The sequence below is a fragment of the Sitophilus oryzae genome, unplaced genomic scaffold (genome assembly GCF_002938485.1).
Source record: "Sitophilus oryzae breed Bouriz unplaced genomic scaffold, Soryzae_2.0 scaffold_610_pilon_pilon, whole genome shotgun sequence".
In the NCBI taxonomy this organism is placed as follows: domain Eukaryota; kingdom Metazoa; phylum Arthropoda; class Insecta; order Coleoptera; family Curculionidae; genus Sitophilus; species Sitophilus oryzae.
The window spans coordinates 182,811-204,931 of record NW_022147208.1 but is presented as its reverse complement, the minus strand read 5'-3'; the positions used below and the strand labels follow the sequence as shown (position 1 = coordinate 204,931).

Here is a 22,121-nt window from a genome sequence, read left to right as displayed (position 1 = left end):
CTCTGAATTCATATGAGGACAGAGATGAGGATATCTATGGAAAAGTAACCACAAGAGGAATTGTTACATTATTTAAAAAATGTTGGGAAGTTGATTGTTTCCCATCGAAAAAAGTAGAAAATGCTAATGCAGATGAATGTATTGTAATTGTGATAGAAGTAATTCCAAGGGTGAAGTTTACTATAATTAGTGACCTGTGCTTCTTTTTATATGTAGATGTTTCAGGTTTTGAGAATAAATCGGTTGAACGCAACCCAAAATTTAGAGGAAGTATTTGCATACCCAGAATATGCCCATCAAGGATTATAGCTCAAATTTCCTTTAATGGTAGGCAATTATTCAATGCAAATTAACTTTTTAAGTGACTGAAATATTAAATAGTTTACAATATGGTATATTACTGTAAAATATATTACTTTTAGGTACAAGATTTTTAGGGCCCGATACATTTCAAAAAGTAGAATATTATTTTATATTAAATGAGGTATTGTACCAACAATCAATTTATATTAATACCGGAGATTAAAAAATAACAGCATAAATAGTTCTTTTTTTATACTACAAAAATAAACTATAGAATACAACAGTATTTAAAAAATTAAATAAAAAAGTTATGTCCCGGCCGAGATTCGAACTCCGGTCTCTCGCTTCCTAGCCTGACTCTTTACCCACTGCTCCACAGTAACTTGCTTAGCGATAATTCAATGACGGTATATAAACAAAAAAAAAACAGTGTTATTACAATATCTTGACGATTTGAACTGGCGCGCGGAGCGTGCTGACCAATAGCGCCTGTTATCACCTGTGACGTAGCGACCAAACTGCGCAATATCATACCTTGTATTCTTTGTACCATGGTAGTTAGGCATCATCAGAATCAGCATCGATTTCGTGAACTAATATTATAGTATACTAATAATATATTATATTAAGGCAGTATATAATTTCAAATTAAACCAACAATACCTACAACCAAAATCCCAAAAATACGAAAAATATATTTATATTCAATAGAAGGTTCAAGAAAATACACAAGTAGATGCCAATTTAAGTTCTGCTACAAAAATTTCCTTCTAGATTCAGTACCTCTAAACAACTATCAGTAGTAGAATAAATAATAAATAACATAAAATAAGCTCAGTAAGAAGAAGCAAGACTGAAAAATCCACAAAATTTCAATTCAAATGTGTCAAATGAATCGTCAAACAGAACTGCCAAGGATTCCCACCCTGTTAGCACAGATTATACAGATTATAAACATATCGTCAAAAGCATTGTTTTTCGTGGTTCCAATTTTCGGAGTCGCGCACTATAGGTTACTAGCTTGCGCACAAGCACGCCCATTTATGGCCTCTAAAATTGTGCACAGCGCCTGACCGGCCCAGTTATTATGCTGTTTAAACTTATTTTTGCGCACAAGAAAATTTACTCGTTTGCTCATCGAAAAACAATTTTCGTACCACGAATTAGGGACAAGATTTTTATCTGTATATATACTATATATATTATAGGATACCTAATCTGTGCTATTAGAGACCTCTTTCCGTCGACCATGGATACCATAAAGGCGGGCGGCCACTGCGAGCGAAATTAAACTAAGCCAAGCGAAGATAAGGTTTGTAAAAATCAGCTCCCATACTTTTAAATGCATCAGCGGCCACTTGAGCGAAACTAAACAAAAATATATGAACGAAGATTCAAATCGTAGTTTAGTTTCGCTCGTTTTAGTTCGTGACAGGTTCCAGCGAATTTTTCGCAGCGATTAGTTCTATGATAGCAGGGATACAATACGAAAATGCAGCTAACTTAGCTGACTACTGAGCGAAAATCGTTCCCAGTGGCCGATGAAACTTATTTTCGTTTAGTTACCATTTGTTTTTATATTTTTAGCTTAGTTTAGTTACGCTCCCAGTGGCCGCCTGCCTTCATACTCCTTCCTTCTCATCTTCTTATTCAAAGAGTGAAATAAATTTATTGGCATGGATGTCACCTGCCTTATTTCTGTCATCGTCTGTCGAAATCGTACCTGAGTAAAAAAAACAGTACACTCAATGCAGAAACTAATACTACATTTTCCCATACATTTTATTTGTGAGAAATAAGTAAGGTCTCTATTAAAAAAGGTAGCATTTCTTAATTATTGAAGACATGAGTGGATAAAGGTGTCATGTCGATTTTTTAGTTTCGAGTAAATCGACAAAACACATCTAAAAATTATTGATGATGTACATGACATGACACCTTTATCATCTAGGATATTCTTTATGGTATTTATATTTTTACAGTCTATTGGAGGATAGATCTGTCAAAGGGATGTTGAAATACCGAATAAAACTGATTTTTAAAAAAATGCAACTTGACACCTTTATCAACTCATGTCTTCAATTATGAAAACAAGATTAAACATAAAATTATCATGGAAAAAGTACGTCTAATAAAGTCCGTTTTTTCCCTTTAGCTTCGAGATCCAGATAGTTTGCCCAAACCTCTAGATTTGCAGTTCTTCAAGTACAACGCTTCCGTGGCCCGTTCGCCGTCCTTCGTGAACCTTCGCGAGGTCTCGTGCCGCTTCAAGCTGCCCCCTGGCACCTACTGCATCGTCCCGTCCACCTTCGACCCCAACGAAGAAGGCGAATTCCTCCTGCGAGTGTTCTCCGAGAAACAGAACATCATGACGTACGACGGTTACGCTTCTGATCCTTCTCCCTCACGCGCATACTCAGGGGAGGTCGATGATAACGACGATGAGGAGGAAGACACTCCTCCCGAGTATCATCCACCTCCTCCGCCTGACAGCGGGTACACACCTTCCGCACCTTACACCGGAGGAGAACCCAGTAGTCCTGGGTATCCTCAGCCTAGTTACCCCGGATATCCTCAACCCGGTGGAGGATATCCGTATCCTCAACCTTCAGGATATTCACAACCTTCAGGGTATCCGCAACCTTCAGGATATCCGCAACCTGCAGGATATCCTCAGGCAGGAGGATATCCTCAGCCAGGAGGATATCCCCAGCCAGGATATCCTCAGCCTGGTGGGTATCCTCAGCCAGGGTATTCGCAGTATCCCGGATATCCCAGTTATCCTTCTCAACCTCAGCCCGAACAGAGAAGGGATAAAGGAGATCCTATAATCAATTTTTTCTCGAAATTATTTAAATAATACTTTTATTAAAGCGTTCTGGAATATTTCGAAAAAAATATAAACAGTATTGTTGTCCAACTATCCAGTTTTAAAGTTTTGAGACAATCTAATGTTAAATTTTAAAGACTTTTAATAGAATCTTTTGAAGTCTTATTAAGAGCAGAATTTCAGCATGACTATATAGCTTTATTTTGAATGTTAAGTCCCCCCAAAAAAAAAAACGTTTTATAAGGAATTTGGTGGTGGTTACCATATCTGCGTACTTAAAAATATAAGTCCTAACGAATTTTTTTAACGCTTATCAATTTTGTTCCTCGTCTTGTTGAAAATCAATATATTTGTATATTATTCGTTGTTGTTGCCTATTATAAAGCGGGTCACCTACTAGCAAACGTGTTGCACGACATGCTTAACAATTCAAGTCAGACAAAATCAAGTCTTTTAAATATAATGAAACTGATGAATAGATAAGAACTAATATATTAATTGTGGGAACATTATATTTTTTTTATTTTTTGATTGTTTTATACTGAACATACTTAAAAAAAGTGTGCAACATGTTTTTTACTACGGCACCTAGTATATTTGAATCAGTGTTTTGTAATTTGTTGTGTTTTGTTTTTATTTTTAATCTTTAAATATTTTATGGTACCTTTCAACAGTGAATGGCATTATTTTTTTTTGTTAAGGTTTTGAAATTACCACCCAACAGTTAAAATTGTAATTAGTCTTTGCATGATATTTTTTTTTCTTTTTTATATAATAAAACTATTTGCTTTCCTATAAGTTTAGTTTCTGATATTACTGCTTTAATTTCACAATAATATTTTCTTCACTATAGCCTCTTGAATAATTTTTGTACAGATTTTTTTGTTTTTTTATATATTTACTTTAATAACTCTAATTTAAAATAAGCATAGTATTTATTATCAAAAACTAATGAAAATAAATTTAAATATATGAATATCGATATGTATTATTTTAACCCGGAAAAATCTTTACTAATTTCCTCGTTTCGTTTTTCATTATGCACAGTTTTCTCTTTGTCATTGATATTCCTTTTCATTTTTTAGGGAACATGACAAAAAAATTGGTTATGGTAAAGTGGATCCCAGAGTAAGTGAAAAATTTTCATTATTTTTTTACTTTTATCATTTTTTCTATTCTTTTTACAAGGGTAAGTCAATAAGTTCTTTAAAAATAAAAGAAATTGTTGTATTGTTTGAAGATGAGTTTAAATTATTAGTCTCTTGAAATAATGTTACATTTATTGTGTTTAGAATAAATATCGTTTGATAAAAAAAGTTCAGGCAGGGAATGATAATCGATAATAATTTTGGCGATGACAATCTCTAGACATCATTTACCAAAATTGACTTAAAACATCAAAAATTAACACTAATTGTAGAAAGATTAAAAAAGGATAGAAAAGGTTTCCAGACACAAATCTATTTTCAAAAATTATTTTATTCTCGAATTTCAATCAATAAATCATTTAAAATCATTTTTATTTAGTATAAAAATAAATTACAACCTACTTAAGACCAATTGGCAGCAAGCGCCATTAAAATATATAGAAGAGTACAGGCCAAGTAAATTACGTCTAGGGCTTGACCTCGACAAAACTGTCATCGATTGCCACTTTCCAGTCGTCTTTGACGCCGTTGTTTTTTCTGTCCCGATTGTATTGTACTTCTATAAGCTTAGTGAGGACTTTAATCATCTACTAAGAAATCGTATGATACTTTTAGAGATATACCGGGTGCGTCTCAAAAGTGGCTCACCCCCTATAACTTTTTTATTTTTTCAGATAAAAAAAACGAGATTTGGTATGTTAGTATATGACATAAATTAGGATTGATTGACGTATTCAATTGTTTTCGGTCATTTCCTGTTTCGCCGGAAATTACTAACACTTTTGATTTTTAAATGGCACCCTCGGTATTTTTTTACTTTATTTGATAGAAAATGGTATTCTGTTCTATTATAATGGCTGTGTTAAAAACACAAATATTTAATCAAAGAGCCTTGGAAAAATAGATTGGATCGTCTAATGTTTTTAGTGTCTTGTCCTGGCTGGACAAAAGATGCCCAAATCGTATTTTTAATGATATCTCAATTTTTTCAAATGGAACGAGAGTGGCTTATTAGCGTATTTATAATATAATTTATTACCACACAGTTGGTATTTCAAGTTAAATTGTCGTTATAAACCGCAGGTTACAATTTCAAATAAACCATATGCGAAAATGTCAAAAGTTGACCTATGACACACTCTATTTAGAGTGTCATTTTCTATCGAATAAAGTAAAAAAATACCGAGGGTGCCATTTAATAATCAAAAGTTGTAGTCATTTCCGGTGAAACGAAGACAATTGAATATGTCGATCAATCCTAATTTATGTCATATACTAACATACCAAATCTCGTTTTTTTATCTGAAAAAAAATAAAAAAAAGTTATAGGGATGAGCCACTTTTGAGACGCACCCGGTATACAGGTGGATATTGTTCTCAGGAAGATCCATACCGGGTGTTTTTATTTCTTGTTCACTGTATAGATTTTATTATTTTGTAGAGGACTTATTGACTATATGTAGGCTATGGGCTAGCCTACATATGAGTAAAATTATTGAAATACTTTTGTAACTTTCTGTCTTTAATTATGACCATTCAATCAATTTTTTGCCATTCAATATAAAATACTTTTTACATCTTCTGGTCTTAAGTGATTTTTGACGTCAGTAACGGATAAATGTAAAAAGTTTGTTTTCAAACGTCACAAAAGTATGAATATTTGCGACGTGATTGACAATATAAAAACGTCATTTTACCGCTTAGGCATAAAAGTAAAGCACTTTTACGTCTAAGCATAGAAGTACGACAATATATTATTAAACTGACTAAAAGTGTCAAATTCAACGAGTGTAACCATAGTTTCTCGATATATAATTACATATAACGTATTACTTTTAAATCTTTTTATTTTATTTGCAACGTTTAAGGATTTGAAATGGATAAGACGTTAGTAGTAATATTATACCGTATGATCGAATAAAAACGGCGTCAGCGATGGCTATGAAATGAAGATCGCTGTCATTTTATATGTAAAATTATATGGGAAATGTCATCGATCGTCATTTCCAAGCCAACTGGACGCCATTTTTTTTCGATCATACGGTACTTGTGTAAAAAGCCTACGAAAAAATGTGGGACTTAATATAGGTGATACTAATATATAATAGGTGACTTTTGGTGCAGCTTGGGACTATGTTTATGTAGATTTCAGGGTCCACTATTAATAATATATGTCATTAGGCATTTTTTTTAAATGGAAAAGGCGGGTTTTACAACTTGACGCCTCATATACAGTAATATGGAAGAAAATAAAGTACTATTCAGGTTGTTATACTGGAATTACGGACACGGAACGAAAAAGAAGTTTTGACCTACGTAGCTGAAAAAAGTACGTGGCGATCATTAAGGCTGTATTCTGTTGCAGAACCAGGCCAACAAGACCGGTAAACTACGTTAAAGAGCGGTTCCTGAAAAACATCGGCTTGATACGGAACGGTTTGGTAAAATACTGGAAACGTCAAATGTTGACGTTTTCTAAATTTCAATACCTCTATTATAAAATTTTTCTTTTATGCATTTTTAATGTACCTATTCTCTGTTTTTACCTTTGTTTCTTTTTTTCAATGGAGTTTAATATTGAAAAGTACTTAATAAACTGTTAAACTCGTTAGACAGCTCAAGTGAAGGTTTGCAGGTCCAATATTAAAACAGATCAATAATAAATAAACAAATCTAATCAATATTTATATTTTTATATCTTACAAAACATTCACGATTACTTGTTGTCTTCTTTTTCATGTTTTCTTTAAATGTTCCTGACTTTAAGAAACAATGGCTGCCTGATAAGTTTAAATGGTCCTAAAAAGTTATTCTATTAAGTTAAAGAAATTTATTTACCTTTACTGCCTACCTCCATTGCTTTTGGATGTAAATACAAAATATTTTAACAAATTTTAGAAATTAAATGAGAATTTCACTCGAACTTCCAATATTTGCAACAACAAACAAAACCAGAAAAACCAGGCTTGTCACGCTGGTTAGTTTGGTTAGTTATAACCGAATTTTTCAGGAACCGGGTTCCGTAATAAGAAAACTTTCAAGAAACCGATAGAAACGGAACATAAAACCATAACCAAGGTAAGCAACGGAATGCATCCTAAGTTTTCAAATTTTCGCACAACATGTAAAAAGTCATACACTCGTTATAATTAAAGAACACGGAGAGTTACAAAAGTAATTAATTTATTCTACTCAATATGTAAGCTAGTCCCCATCCTGTAACCTGTTTTCACGAATCAAAGTTATTCATGATCCCTTTTTCATATTTCCCTCCAGTCAAGAAAGTATCCTTCCGCTGACGATACAGGCAAAAAGACCCATAAAGACCAACCGGTATAAATATCATTATCTTCATTTTTTGTTTTTGTTTTCCAAAAATTCTACAGATGTAGAGGTAGGTAGAAGAGCACGAACGTGCGCTGTAATTCTAATCATGGTAGCCGCCATGTTCGAGCTTAGTTTTATAGGGGGAGGTTTAGAAAGTAAACAGTACTATAGGATACAGGGTGATACACGGCTATGGTACGTTAGACGTTTATGGAGAACCGGTGAATCTTTATTATGCACCAAATATTATATACATGCACCTGTTATTATTACTTATTGATCTCTCCTGCGGACCTAAGCGCTAGCATAGCTTTCACCATGATGTAAGAAAAATTTTGGATGCGCACTCGTTGAAGCTCATTCTCCTTATCCCTATATCACTGAAAAAGTCACAACAAAGTACTGATTACCACGACATCTAGGTGATACACGGCGCACCTTCGGTTGAGCAACAAAAAGAAACTCAAAGAGTATTTTCAGCGTTTGTTCGTATGGCCGGTGAAGATGGCGAGCTCGATTGGGAAGAGCTTAAAGTCATTTTGGATGCTACTCTAGGAAAAAGTAAGTCAAAATATAATAATTAGTTATTATAGACTGATAGTTTAGACAACGGATTTCATTAAAATAAACTTTTATTTACAACTTACTAACAACTAAACTATCAATTCATCTGAAGAATTGTTATCTACGTCAATACTGTCTGGTGAAACCCTACAGAATGGACAAAAGCCTTTCTGCAACACCTGTAGCTCAAAGTCATCAACATGAAACGCCTTGAAGCACGAATTACATATAGTCACGTGAAGCTCGGGCAACAAATTCTTGAAAAACTGATACCTTAAAGGCGGTCCCCACTTGCAAACCAAAACACTTTCCATATCCAGCTCTAAAAGATGTTTTCTATCTAATACAACAGGTTGGAATTCTTTATCTTCATCCTTATCCACGAATCTAAACATAAAAGGGTCAATATCTTTATCTTCATCTTCGATTTTTAACTCTAAGGTTTGTTGAGTTTCTCCTATGTTTTCTTCAAAAGCCTGGTCTTTGCTTTCATGGGGCGTTTCGATCAGTCTAATAGCTTCATCGTCAGATATCCCTTCTACGAGCTGAAATTCCACCAAAGGAAGTAACTCAAAGCTGACGAACGAATATATAAAGTTTTGTCCACAATTAACACAGTAGTTTGATGTAGAAGAAAGGGGGTTATAAGTAGAGCACCTGTAACACATTGGTAGTAGTTCTTCCGGATCGTTGTAAGGTCTAGCTCTGGAAGCGATGGTCGCTATCTCAACTTGTTCTTGGAATTTTTGAGGCACTCTAAACGAGGTGATTTTGTCAAAAGTTTGTTTAGCCAGCTTGTTAGCGCCTAACTTCCTCGCTTGTTTCGCTAGAGTGAAATAGATGGCAAACAGAGACACTCCTTGCGGTTTTCTGTTGTGAGTTTCCAACATCAAAAAGCGCGATATATTAAACAGAGCTTCAGGCATGTATGAAGTGAACGGTTCTTCCAGATACTTATGAACGGTGTTATAAGCGTAGTAAATCTGAGCTAGCTTTTCGTTTTCGGCGAATTTTTCCAAATACCAATCGCTTTTATTATTATCTGGTTTTTTAGCTAGATCTAGATACTGTCTGGAGATTATCCAATAGTAGAAACCTGCATCATCAAATCGACTTTCATTGACTGCGTTGTGTGTGAGCTGTTGAAACACTTTAAACGCCTCCTCCGACTTGCCAGCTTTATGGAAAGCTTTCTGGGCTTGAACGAACTTGTCATTTTCAGCTAACCATTGAGCGTAAGGTACATAGACTATGGCGTTATACTGGGGCTGGTTTTGGACAAGGGCAAAAGCCTGAGCCCATTCGTTTGCTTCGACATGGAGTTGCAAAACAGCTGCAGAATCTCCTAGTCTTCGATATATCTCAGCTGCAGCTCCTGGTTGGTTCAATCTCTTCAAATGCTGCGCAATAGTGCTAAGAGAAGCTTTTTCAGATTTATCTAATCGCCTTCCCAAATCCACGAGTTGATCGGTCCATTCTTTTTCAGTGTAGATCTCAATAGCAGTGTCCATGTCTCCTATGGAGACGTACATATCAGCTGCTGCCTTATGTTCGTTGATGTTTCGAGCCCAATCAGCTTTCTGTCTTATTAGATCGTCATTATCTTTACTTCCCAGATACTCCTGAGCCTCGTCAAACATTCTTAAGTCGGTGTACATAGTTAAAGCTTTGGTTTCGTGTCCGGACTTCTGATAGAACCTTGCTGCTTCCTTCAGTTTTCCCTTCATCGCGTAGATGTCTCCCAAGACGACTTCTCGGGGATAGCTTCCTTTTTGCTGTTGGTCCTGGACATCTTGGATTAGTTCCAGGTAGTTGAAGTCTTGTAATTTTACGAAAGCTAGTCTGGCTATCTCGAATTCCATGTTTTCAAGGGCTGAATGGGCTAGTTCTTCCCAGTCACCGTCTGTGACGCCAAGACATGCGATTTTATAGGCGTCGTTGTACATTTTCTTCTCGATGAATTGGTACATGGGGGCGCTTAAGGGGAGGTCGAGACTGGACATGGCAGAGCCGTTCAGGCAGAAGACTTTAGAGCCGGAGAGTCCTACAACGAAGCCTGTCATTTTCTGAACGTGAGCTGGAAAGTCCATGACTTTTATAGAGAGGGTATTGTTTCCGCTGAAGGCAAGCATTTCTTCGTAATAATTGTTAAACGCAATGCTGTTCGCGTTGTTTTCCTGATAGCATAGTTCTCCGTTTTTGAGTTTGAACACTTGACAAAGACCTGTTTCATCTACAACAGCTAATTTTTCTTTTCTTTGACTAACGTCTAAGCAACGTATACCATCATTAACAGATACCCTTAACAAGGGATGTACATTATCTAAATGAACCTCCCAGACTTGACCATTCTTTAAACCTAGCAGAAGACCTTCACGACTTGGTGGCCCTCCAACGTTTTTAATGTACCGAATTGGGCTGGTAAAGTTCCATTCTTTTTCTTTATCGCCTGAGAAGAACATGCTTTGAAGGTTCTTTTCCTGGCAGATGACGATGTGATTGCTGCATACGACCAGCAAGCTGCATTCTAGTTTTTGGGCGATCTTCTCTTTGGCTCTGTAGTGCATGTCGCTGGTGTCTTTGGAGTAGAGTTCGTAGATGACCACTCTTTCAGGCAGTTGTACCTAAATACAATAGGGTGTGTTAAAACACAACTACCATTCATTGGAAGACAATAACGAAAAAAATAATGGTATGTAAATAAAAGTATGGAAGAAATTATCAGATAGTTGATAAACGTGACAAGAAAGACTGGAAACAACTGTGAACCGTTTGAAATATTGTACTCACGGCTAATCTGTCAGTATAAATAGCAATTTTCTTGATCAGATCTCTGCATTTGATTCGAACCTTCTGCTCGGTAATGAGATGTTGAATGATAATGTCTGTCATGTTTTCTCTGTAAGCGTAACGTTCCTTGTAGAGTCCATGTACCATGTTGAATACCAGTTGGTAGACAGCTATTGTACCATCGTCGCATCCTATAGCCTAAAATGATTTTATATCATAATATTGTTATACTTATAGTCTACGAGCTAGCAACGTTTTCGAGAAAGTATTTTAAGACGTCTTAAAATACTTTCGGCTCTTTGATATATCTTTTACTATGCTCTCTGGAGCATGCGGTCCGTCTGGCTGCCGATACCCGTTGCGTTCACTACTGCGCATCGGAAGAAGATCCTATATTTTAGAATTTATTCCTATAAATACTAATATTGAATATAAATCGAACATGTCTCCATAGCGTAGTGCGTAGAGTCTCCGATCACGAACCGACTCCTACTTATCTCGATAAACTGAATAAAAACATAACACTGAATAAAAACGTTACACAAACTATCGAAATCGCCACTAAAGACGAAATAAACTCTGACCACCTTCCAGTACTTTTCACACTAACCGACAATACTTATACCCAAACTTCTCCTACTTTAACATGGACATACACAAACGCAAACTGGACTGTTTATAAAAACTATATAAACCAGAGACTCCAAATACATAACAATATACGGACGTCACACGACATTGACAACGAAGTAAAACGTCTTACTACTTTAATCCAGGAAGCTCAAGCCGTTGTTGGGAAAAGAGTTCATATTAAACCCAAAGAATATAGATATGATTATTGAGAGAAATCGACTAAGAAAGGCCTGGCAACAACATAGACGACTCCACAACTTAGACCAACTCAAAGCTCTTTCAGGACAGATTACACAGAGAATTGCCGAGCACAAAAATGAAGTCTGGCAAACCAAATTGCAAGACCTCTCGGTACGCGACAATTCTCTCTGGAAAATGACAAAGGCGTTAAGTAGACACTACCAACAAATACCAACACTACAGGACAATAACAGCGAAGCTTTTCTAGACAAAAACAAAGCCGATATGCTAGCCAAACATTTTGCTGCAGTACACACGTCTAGACTAAGCACTACTGACGAACAACGTGACATTGACGAAACTATTTCCCATCTCCCTAAATGGGAAATGGATCAACAAACAATAGTAGACAATTTAATAGACTTTAAACAACTGACTTACGCAATAAAGACATTTCCAAACAACAAGGCACCTGGCCCGGACGGTATCAATTATCTTCTTTTAAAGAGACTACCGAGAAAGGCTATAGTACAACTTCTACATATAGTGAATGCTATAATTCGAATCCAGTACTATCCAAAACCTTGGAAGAAAGCAACCGTAGTGCCAATATATAAACATGGTAAAGAGGCAACTCATCCGAGCAGTTATAGGCATAGGCTTCTGAACACAATGGGAAAAGTGACAGAACGACTGATACTAAACAAACTACTAAGAAACGAACGTACAAACAACATTATACCTAACGAACAGTTTGGATTTAGGCAAGGACATAACACGACCCTACTAGCGACAAGACTAATACATCATGCCCAGACAGGATTCCAACGACACCAGTCTACCATAGCTCTATTCCTCGATGTGGAGAAGGCCTTTGACGCGGTGTGGCATAAAGGTCTACTCTACAAGCTCCTATATATATCCACAATTTTCCTCTTCACACTGTCAACCTACTCAAATCATATCTCGATGATCGTCAATTTAGAGTAAGAGTAGGTGCGTCCTTATCTTCCGAAAAAACACTCGCTGCTGGCGTTCCCCAGGGTACCATCATCGCTCCTCAATTATATTCCTTATACACCGCAGATATCCCTCGATATCCCAACACTAATCTAGGTCAATATGCCGACGATACTGTCATATATGCCTCGTCGTACTACGCTAACGTAGCCAACAAACAGTTAAAATACCACTTACATAGATTAATATCTTATTTTCAAAAATGGAAAATAAAAATTAATTCCACCAAGACAGAACAACTTCTACTCTCTTATAAGAGAAGCAACACCATTATACATGAACCACTGACAATTGAAGGTTCAGTCATCCAACCAAAACCTTGTGTCAAATATCTTGGTGTAAAGATTGATAGAAGACTATCCTTTATACTAAACACTACATACAGAATACAACAAAGATATGCTACTTTACAAAAACTTCATCCGCTTCTTTCATCCAGATCCCATATATCAGTAGAAAATAAAATACTGTTATATAAGACTATATTACGACCAACCCTAAGCTTGTCCAGCTTGGATTAAAATATCTTAATAATATAAGACTTCAAAGACTACAAAGTAAGACGTTACGTAAGATTAAGGGTAGTGACCGGTATATTCGCCTCACTAGTCTTCACGAAATAACCCGCCTACCAACAGTGAACGAATATATCGATACACTATCACAAAAATTTTACACAACACAAATACATAACTCCTCTCTAACAACAAACATTACACAACAAAGACGACATAATATGACGCCCACAAAACATCCACCAATCTATGCTAGACTACCCGTCTATAATGATATTTAAATAAATAGTACATACAAGTTTAAAACTATTCTATTTTTGATGGTACGAGTATTATAAGTATTTATATATAGCTTTCACAAAATAGACATGGTATATGGATCTAATCCTATGGATATATTTGCGGAAGAATAAAGGTTCCTTATTCCGTATAATCTAGACAAGAATTAGAAATACTTAGCAGTTATGAGAGGGTATCTTTCACCCCCAGTGAGTTAATGAATTCTGCGAGAAATGTTCAAAAACTGCCCCGTCTGTCCATAACAGAAGACGGTTGATATGTCGAACACCTGTAGCAAAATCTCATGTCTTGGTTTGCTATTTATTTTTATTGTTATTAGATATAGTTTAAATGTGCTGATGTTGGTTAAATATATTTTAAATAGTTATAAAATTTTGCATCTCTCATAATAAATATTATTTTCGTTTTAATTGATGCTCACAGCTTGAATTTTTTGCGGGCAAATTTTTATATACTCTCTATCTCGAAGAGGAATCGAGCAAAATATCAAGTGTGTTATATTTTTGGAAAGGTAATTTTAAATTCTTTTCAATAAACTAAAAATATACAGGGTGTCCCATATAAAAAATCAAATTTTTTGTTGATAATTCTTAAATTTTATTAATTTAAAAAAATATATACTTAAACCATTAAATTCTACGTAAAAAGGTACTTTGGAAATGTTTTCACAAAAATACAAAATTTTCCATAGCAAAAAAGTTACAGCGATTTGTTAAAAATGCACATTTTTGAAAAACACCCCGTAACTCCGAAACGGTAAAAGATATTGATGTGCGGTTTTCACCATCATGTTTTTGATGAAAATTGAGCTCCAGACACCGATATTAGTTTCCGTCTATCTCCTATAGAAAAGGGTGTTTCCATTTAAAAGCGTCGAATTTGACCCACCCTGTACACTTTATAATTTTGTATATATTGTATATAGTCTTTTTATTATATTGTAAGAATTAACTACTCAATAAATGATTTGAATTTGAATTTGACCACGAACCGATGATTCAGAGTTCGAATCCGGGTCAGGACAAAAGAATTTTTTATTTTATTTTCGTTTATATTCTGAGTAGTAAAGTATTAAATAATTCTGGTGATTAAAATAAAACAAATATTTAATACTTTACTATCAGGAACTCTACGCACTGCGCTATGGAGACATGTTCGATTTATATTCAATACTAGAATTTAAAGGACTAATAAAAATATAGGATCTTCTTTTAATGCGCAGTAGGGAACGCAACGTTTACCGGCAGCCAGACGGGCCGCATGCTGTTCTAGAGAGCGTAGTAAAAGATATATCAAAGAGCCAGACGTCTTAAAATACTTGTTTTTCCGACGTTGCTAGCTCTCGTACTATTACTTAAGAAATAAGGAAAAAATGGATTTATATCAATAGTAGTCTAGTACATAATATAGTTACAAGTACATATTATAAATCACGAGAGTTGTTCATGTTTCGATGTTTTTTAAGCATGTTTTTGAACTTATTTTGTATAAAGCTTCATTCAGAACCTCGCAATTAGTGGAATAAATTAGTAGTTTCAATTAAACTTTATACTTTTTAGTTTACGATTATTCAAATGTTTAAAAAATTAAAATTAATAGAATTTCCAGCAACAGCTTGCGTTAGTCAGTTGTATCCATAGAGAAAGCCTGATATTTAGCTTATAAAAGAATCAACTTTTGATTTCTAACCACAATTTCTCTTGACGGAAGATAATCAAAGGCCAAAGTTATATTTCTCGCAAATTTTGAAGCATAATTAGTGGAAAAGTTAAAAGTTTCATAGCTATTTCTACTAATTGAAAATTCCTACCACTAATTTTGACGCTTTGAATGCTTACATTGAAATTAACGAAACAAACTTCTATGCTAATTGAAATCACTAATTTATTCTAAGCTTTAAGCTTTAGACTAATAGTCTCTTTATTCAATACTTTTTAATTTTGATAGAAAAATAAACGTTTTCATACCACAATATTTCCTTTTGGGTCAGCTTCACAGCACCAAACCCACGAATTCTGCTGATCCCCGACAGTTCCCAGCATTATACCTTCTCTAGTGTACAACTTACAAGCCTTGTTCAGTCCTCCAATCAAAATATAATCACCTTTGGGAAAATATCTGGCTTTCAGCGCATTGAAGCCTAAATATCGTTCTTTTCCAACAAGTTTTCCTCCTAGAGTATAAAATGACAGAGATTTATTCCAATCTGTTACACAGAGAGTGTCTGTAGGGTCGTCTTTGAATGTACTCCAAGTTATCGCCCATATTGCTGGCGCATTTGGTCTTTCAATTTTCCCTTTTTCTTCTCCAAGTTTGTTTCTAATCGATATAGTACCGTTGTTTAGAGCTAGAGCTAGGTACTGACCGTCATTTGTCCAGGAACAAGAGTTTATCCTTGCCCCACTCTTGTGCTTTTGAACGGCTTTTTGGTCGGCACTCCAGAAAGCGAAGTCTGTAAGTGCACAAGAAGCCAATTGGTGCGATAGAGGATTGAACGCTACACATTGTACTGAGTCATTGTGGCTATACTTCAGTAATCCTTCCAGTTTGTTTGACCAGATGATGACAGTCTTGTCGGCGCTGCCGCTAGCGAATTTTTCGCCATTTTTCGCGTAGGACACCGTGTGGACTTTCTCCTTGTGTCCTTTGAGGTGCTGGATTAGGGTACCATCGGCAACGTCGTAGACTAGGACATGGTTGCCGCCTGCTACGATTAGTTGGGTTCCGTCCGGGTTGAAACATAGGTCGTAGATACTGAAAAACGGAAGATTTTAATAGTTTATGGTTGATGTAATATAGTTTTTAATAATATCATACAAAAAAAATTATACGAAAAGTGAGAAATAGCCAGTTCATTTCGGTAATATTTATTTATGTTAATGCTATTTATTTTTTACAATAAAGAAACTAAATTTGTAGGTCTATAAAATTACCATTGAGTGTTTAGGGCCTGGTCGTCATCATTAATTTTGTCAATGCCAAATTGTCTTTTCTAAACGGTAGGCTTTTTTGGTATATTCTTTGCGTTAGACTTTTGCCTTATTCGAACCAGTTTTAAATTACAAAAATGCATTTCGGGGACACTTACCGTAGGCACTATACCGTAGTAGTGTAGACAGCACAACAAATTGCATTTGCCAATCATAAAATCATAGGTTGACAGCTTAAGGTATAGTAATCGCAAAACAATTTCCGATGCACGTGATCAACTTTGAGTGACAAGCGATGGCGACAGCGCTGCCAGATTGTGATGGATTAATGAGATGAATCTTAATTTAAAATTGACAAATAACATATTTATTGTATCATTTTTTAAAGGGTTTTACGTTATATTTTTAATATAATAACTAATATGAGGGGTTCAAAGCAGTAATGGTTAAGTCAGAAATTACTGCTTTTTGTAATAAGTCTTTAAAGTTCATCTCAAGTATATAAAAAATGTTGCAAAATAAATTATTATTAACTTTTTTACTCAATGAGTATAAACTGGTATTATGTATTTTTTTTAAATAGTCGTTTGACCAGATATTTATAAAAATATACAAAAAAAATACGCTCTTTCATTTAGGCAAAATTGACTTACACCACTATGGCAGTGAAAAAATATAGCCACAAGCTGCAGTTTCCTGCAATATTGTCATTTTTCACATTTGATGACTTACACCACGTTTGCTCTGAGCCCCTCATATTTTAGTGATAAATTGATTTATTTGTTTTATAGCTTATTTTACTTATTACATATTGGCAAAAACTAGTCCATTATGAAGATTATACTAAGAGTTATTATGGGTTATTTATTTATTGATGTACATCTTACAACGCCATAAGTGGCAATAACAAGTAAGAGGGTGCTATTTCTGCACAAACTAATAATCACAGAATTTAATAAAAACTAACTTTGGAAGTGGTATAATGTGCTTATCAATCAAACTTATTTTCTGACTGCAGTCAAGGGTAATAAAGGACCTAAAAAAACAGGGAAGCTACAAGCTCTTTGCTTCGACTGTTTAAATGCTTAGGCATATTTTCAACACACAGTTTCAAGAAGTGCAATACAAAACTCGAAAATTTAGTTCTTAAAAGAACTGTTTGTGCTTAAAAATGCAATTTAAAAAAAAGACTATGAAAATAGGCAAAAAACGAGATTTACTCACAAAGATTCAACAAAACGATGTTATACAAAATAATGACTGACACTAGGATAATTGTCAAATAATAAAGGACAACATTGCTGAACAAGACGCAATGTGACCAACATAGCGATAATAAAATTCGGTTTAAACTAATTTTTGCAGCTTTAATCTAAATAAAATATCTGTACAATCATTTGCTCTATAAAGTAAAATGAAGAGATGCTCGATATCTTAAATTATATTACAAATTTAAACATTTTTGCCAAAATTTCATTTAGTCGGGTTTATAGACTTTAGTATCAATGTAGATATGATTGATGACGTGCATCGGAAAATGTTTGATATTGTTGATACAATGTTGATATTTGCCTGGTTTTGCATTGTTCCCTGGTCAGTTTTAATTTAAAAATAGATGCAGTTATTCTTAGTTTACTTAAGATCGGTTTGTCCAAAATTGTTGAAATTTGGTATGTGTATTCAGCATATGCAGACCTTAAGAAACCTATATACGACTTATCTGTAAAATTAACAAGGGAGCCAATATTTGAACAGTTTAAAATTTGCATGGAATTTCTTGTTTCCAACGCTGATGCACCACCCGGTATACACTGATACACTATGCAAACAAACCGTTTGCTTCAAATGTATTTTGATATATTTTTTAATTGTCTCTAAAGCGGTATGGAAATTTGAAAAAGTATAAATGGTATTAACCATTTCGGAACAAGCAAAATATTTTAAGAAGAATGTATTTTTCTCAAAATGTCAATAAAAAAAAGTTTTTTCTTTTGAAAAGACAATCCGATCATACTGTATATGATCTTCGTTGATAAACTTTCTTAATAAATAAGTGGCAACCTAGCATTTTTCTGTTTATATTTCGTTTGTACCATGTCCTAGACACTCAATGGTAATTTTATAGAACTCCATATTTAGTTTCTTCCGCATCGCCAGACGGCGCAAAAGACATTAAAGTACAGGTTTCCAATTTATATATGAAGATGACATGACAGTCCCTATGTTGACTATTGTCTGTGGTCTAGTTTTTGTCTAGTTGACATCATGTTGACATGTTGACGAAATGTTGGTGATCCGTCAAGTTATTTTTAAATCATTATTTTGATCATTATTTAAATAATCAATAATTCAGATATTCCTGATTTATCGGAAAGTTCGGTGATTTCAGTGATTTGTGTTTATAGTTTGTGTTTATTAGTTTGTACATTCTGATATTTAGAGTCGATCATCATTTTCGTGTTAGATACTAAACTTTTTTATTAAAGTCATTCTGACATTTTAGAAATTATAAATTTATGAACCAAATAAAAAAAATAGTTTAATTATAAATAAGTAAGTACATAATTGGTAATATATAGTATTTTTTGTAACAGCTAATTAGTAGTCTATAATATTTTTGCTATATAATTTATTTGTTAAATCAAAAAATAGGCGCTATGTGCTGTATTGTTGGTGTTTAAAATGTATGTATATATTTTAATTTTGTTTTAATTATGTTACACTTCTAATGATCTAATAAAACATAAAATGGGCAACAAAAAAGTCTATATTTATTATTTTATATTTTACAAGGAGTAATTTTGAGCTTGTATAACGTTACCGTTTTAGTTAGCGTTAATAAGTAACGGAATGCTAAAATTATGTTATGCCAAAACTCTCCATTAGTTTCTTCCGGATCACCAGGTAGCTCTAAATGACGGACCCATTTGTTTTATATCAGTGTCCAATCTATCTCTAGTACATGACATTAGTCTATGGTTTGTACTTTGGGTTTATACAGTAATGTTTTTTTTATTTATATAATTTGCCTCAGCTTTTCAGTGTTAAAGCATTTGTAATGAACGTGTTTTGTCTTTTGGTTGATGAAATTCAGGGGCGGGAAAGTGAAATAGCAAAAGCGGTTCCACCGTTTCCACGAAAATTTCAAATAAAATAGTTCCAGCCTCAGGCGCTAGGTGGTAGTGCAATTAATTTTTAGGTTAAGAAGTTGCTACTAGTTATTGCCAGATGGCGTTAAATCAGAATTTTTTTTGTAGTTTCCATAGTTTTCAAGGGCCATTGTCATCCTATTGTCAAATTCTCAAAAAATATTGTCGTTGTCATAGCCATAAAATAATTAACTAGAAAGAAGTGTCAACTCTGTGTTAAATCGTGGAAACACGTTTTTCAAACTATAATTTGTTATAATATGTGTTTTAATTAGACAATTCCTTTTATTTGTGGCCCTAAAAATATAATGTAAGTCTTTTATAGTTGTCATTTAAGTACCTATTTATATCTACTCCATTTACAAAACTTGTTGTTTAAAATGTTTAAATATTTGATTTATAAAGAAAAACTGTAAATAATAAATAATATTTACACATGTTTGGCTTTAATTTTATTTAATAATTGTATAAATTATACTGTTAAATCTTATTTTTTACACATCACAACGATACTTGTTATTAGTATTGTTGAATTTGTGTAAAAAATAAGATTTAATAGTCAAATTTAATTATTTTAGAGTAAAATTCAATAAATACGCTCATTTAAAAAGTCCGCGCTTCGATCCATTTAAAACAAGCCCTACTCAATAGATGGCGCCACTTCTGTAGGACCATTTTTCAGTATGGCAGAGCCCATTCTTTTTCTAGCTAGGTATATTCTTTGATGAAATTTATGACAAAATATTTTTGACAATATATTGCAAATTTTTATATTTTTTTTATTTTAGCTTTTTGATTATTAAAATAAAACTGAGAAGGTAAAAATAGATAATAAAAAACAGTAAAGAAGTTGATATATTATAAAATAAGCTATGCCTTAGTAATATCTGGTGCATCAATTAATACTATGAGTAAAACAGACAAAACTATTATTTTTTGTTGCTTAAAGGATCCACTTACAATTTATTTGATAATTATGAAAGTTATTTTGAAGTAATCTTTATTAGATACATAGAAATTTAATAAATCAATTAACTAAATTCTGTACCTCTGTCCAACCTTATCGCTATCCTGAATCTTGTCGATCCATTTTGGTAAAGTCCTCATGTCTTACACTTCCTTATACATCCTAAAATTAAATTCGAGATAAAACTAACACAGTTTCACTTTTTTCACATAAAATAATACGATTAAACTGACTTAAAAGAGCTCTTTTCTACGCACAAAACACCTGAGAATCGTTTGTATTGTGAAGCATAAATTATTAAAGCGGTTACCAAGGTAACGAAGAGCTTCCGCGAGAGTTGATTGGCCTGTGGCGATTCTTACCTGCCGTGGTCGGTTATAGTTTCAGGGGGGCTATTCACGAAATCTTTCACGTAATTAGCAAAATAAATTTGAAAAAAATGCACAGCGGTGTTATTTTTTTATGATATAAACATTATTTTCACTAGTAATACTACAGTAGGTTAAATTATTGTGGATGTATGTGGTATGAACGAGGCCACAAGAGTAATTGAGTAATGAATAGTACGCAAAGCATACACCGCGAATATTATTCTTAACTCAACTATTTTTTTGTAGAGGATCATTGCAATTTAAAAAAAAAAAATAACCAACCTCTCCAAACCACACGAATTCTTGTAAACAAAATATGACACTGAATTTGACAATGATGAAAATCATATTTTGGCTGGTATTTTAATTGTAGCTTACTCTGGGCTGCAGTATTATAAATTATACTAATTTTACCTTAAAATTATTTTTAAGGTTTGTTTTTTTGCAAATAACATTTAAATGCCGATTGGGAATAAAACGAAATTTTAGACGAAAGTACAACTTTAACGCCTCTTCAAAACGACGAGTCTTCAGTTCCGACGCACCATACGGTGGTAATAGGTAGGCATAGGCCAAGGACTGTATACAGGGTTGTTCACCACATACGACACGGAGTATTGTAGCTAAACGGCTAGATTTTTACAAATTGTAAGTTTTGGGTTCGTTGAAGGACTATTAGAGCTACAATTTAAAAATATTTTTACAAGATACAGAGTGTCCCAAATAAATAAAAAATATCAAAGTTGTATTTTTTTAAATGGAACACCCTATATATTATTGCATTTTTAGTTTCTACGATTAAAATAAAGGTAAATTTGATTAAGGTTTATTACACTTAAACCTTACCGTTTTTGAAATATCTTCAATTTTGTGAAATTGCAGTATAAATTTTAAGGCTTCATTTCTCCGAGGATATCAAAGTTTTTAATACTAAATATTTACTGAAATTTATTTATTGATCAGTTATTGTATTGCAATAATAAAAACTTTACTACCTTATACAGAGTGTCTAAAAATTTATTTTAAATAATTTCTAGCTTCAAACGCCAATAACTTCTTTAATTTAAATAGAATACCCTGTATATTTTAGGAGA

The 22,121-nt window shown here is 33.8% G+C and overlaps 2 protein-coding genes across 6 annotated transcripts in view; one reads left to right on the top strand and one right to left on the bottom strand.

Annotated features, from left to right (window-relative positions):
• Nucleotides 1-22,121, top strand: part of LOC115887705 (calpain-A-like) — a 113,439-nt gene that overhangs the window by 66,642 nt on the left and 24,676 nt on the right. For all 3 annotated transcript variants that reach the window (XM_030907177.1, XM_030907178.1, XM_030907179.1), the window contains 4 exons: nucleotides 2,459-2,676; nucleotides 4,219-4,261; nucleotides 7,558-7,614; nucleotides 8,031-8,169. In XM_030907177.1, coding sequence (XP_030763037.1) covers nucleotides 2,459-2,676; nucleotides 4,219-4,261; nucleotides 7,558-7,614; nucleotides 8,031-8,169 — 457 coding nt within the window. The remainder of the gene's footprint in view (nucleotides 1-2,458; nucleotides 2,677-4,218; nucleotides 4,262-7,557; nucleotides 7,615-8,030; nucleotides 8,170-22,121) is intronic.
• Nucleotides 8,200-21,320, bottom strand: LOC115887704 (intraflagellar transport protein 122 homolog). Of its 3 annotated transcripts, none has more exons than XM_030907176.1 (5): nucleotides 21,310-21,320; nucleotides 20,738-20,818; nucleotides 15,578-16,364; nucleotides 10,963-11,160; nucleotides 8,200-10,796 (listed from the first exon to the last, which is right to left on the bottom strand). In XM_030907176.1, exons 2-5 carry the CDS (start codon nucleotides 20,794-20,796, stop codon nucleotides 8,262-8,264), a joined length of 3,579 nt encoding a protein of 1,192 aa, XP_030763036.1. In that variant the 5' UTR covers nucleotides 20,797-20,818; nucleotides 21,310-21,320; the 3' UTR covers nucleotides 8,200-8,261. The 3 variants fall into 3 exon arrangements, with proteins under 3 accessions (XP_030763036.1, XP_030763034.1, XP_030763035.1); XM_030907174.1 differs by lacking the exon at nucleotides 21,310-21,320 and adding an exon at nucleotides 21,019-21,198; XM_030907175.1 differs by lacking the exon at nucleotides 21,310-21,320 and adding an exon at nucleotides 20,890-20,990.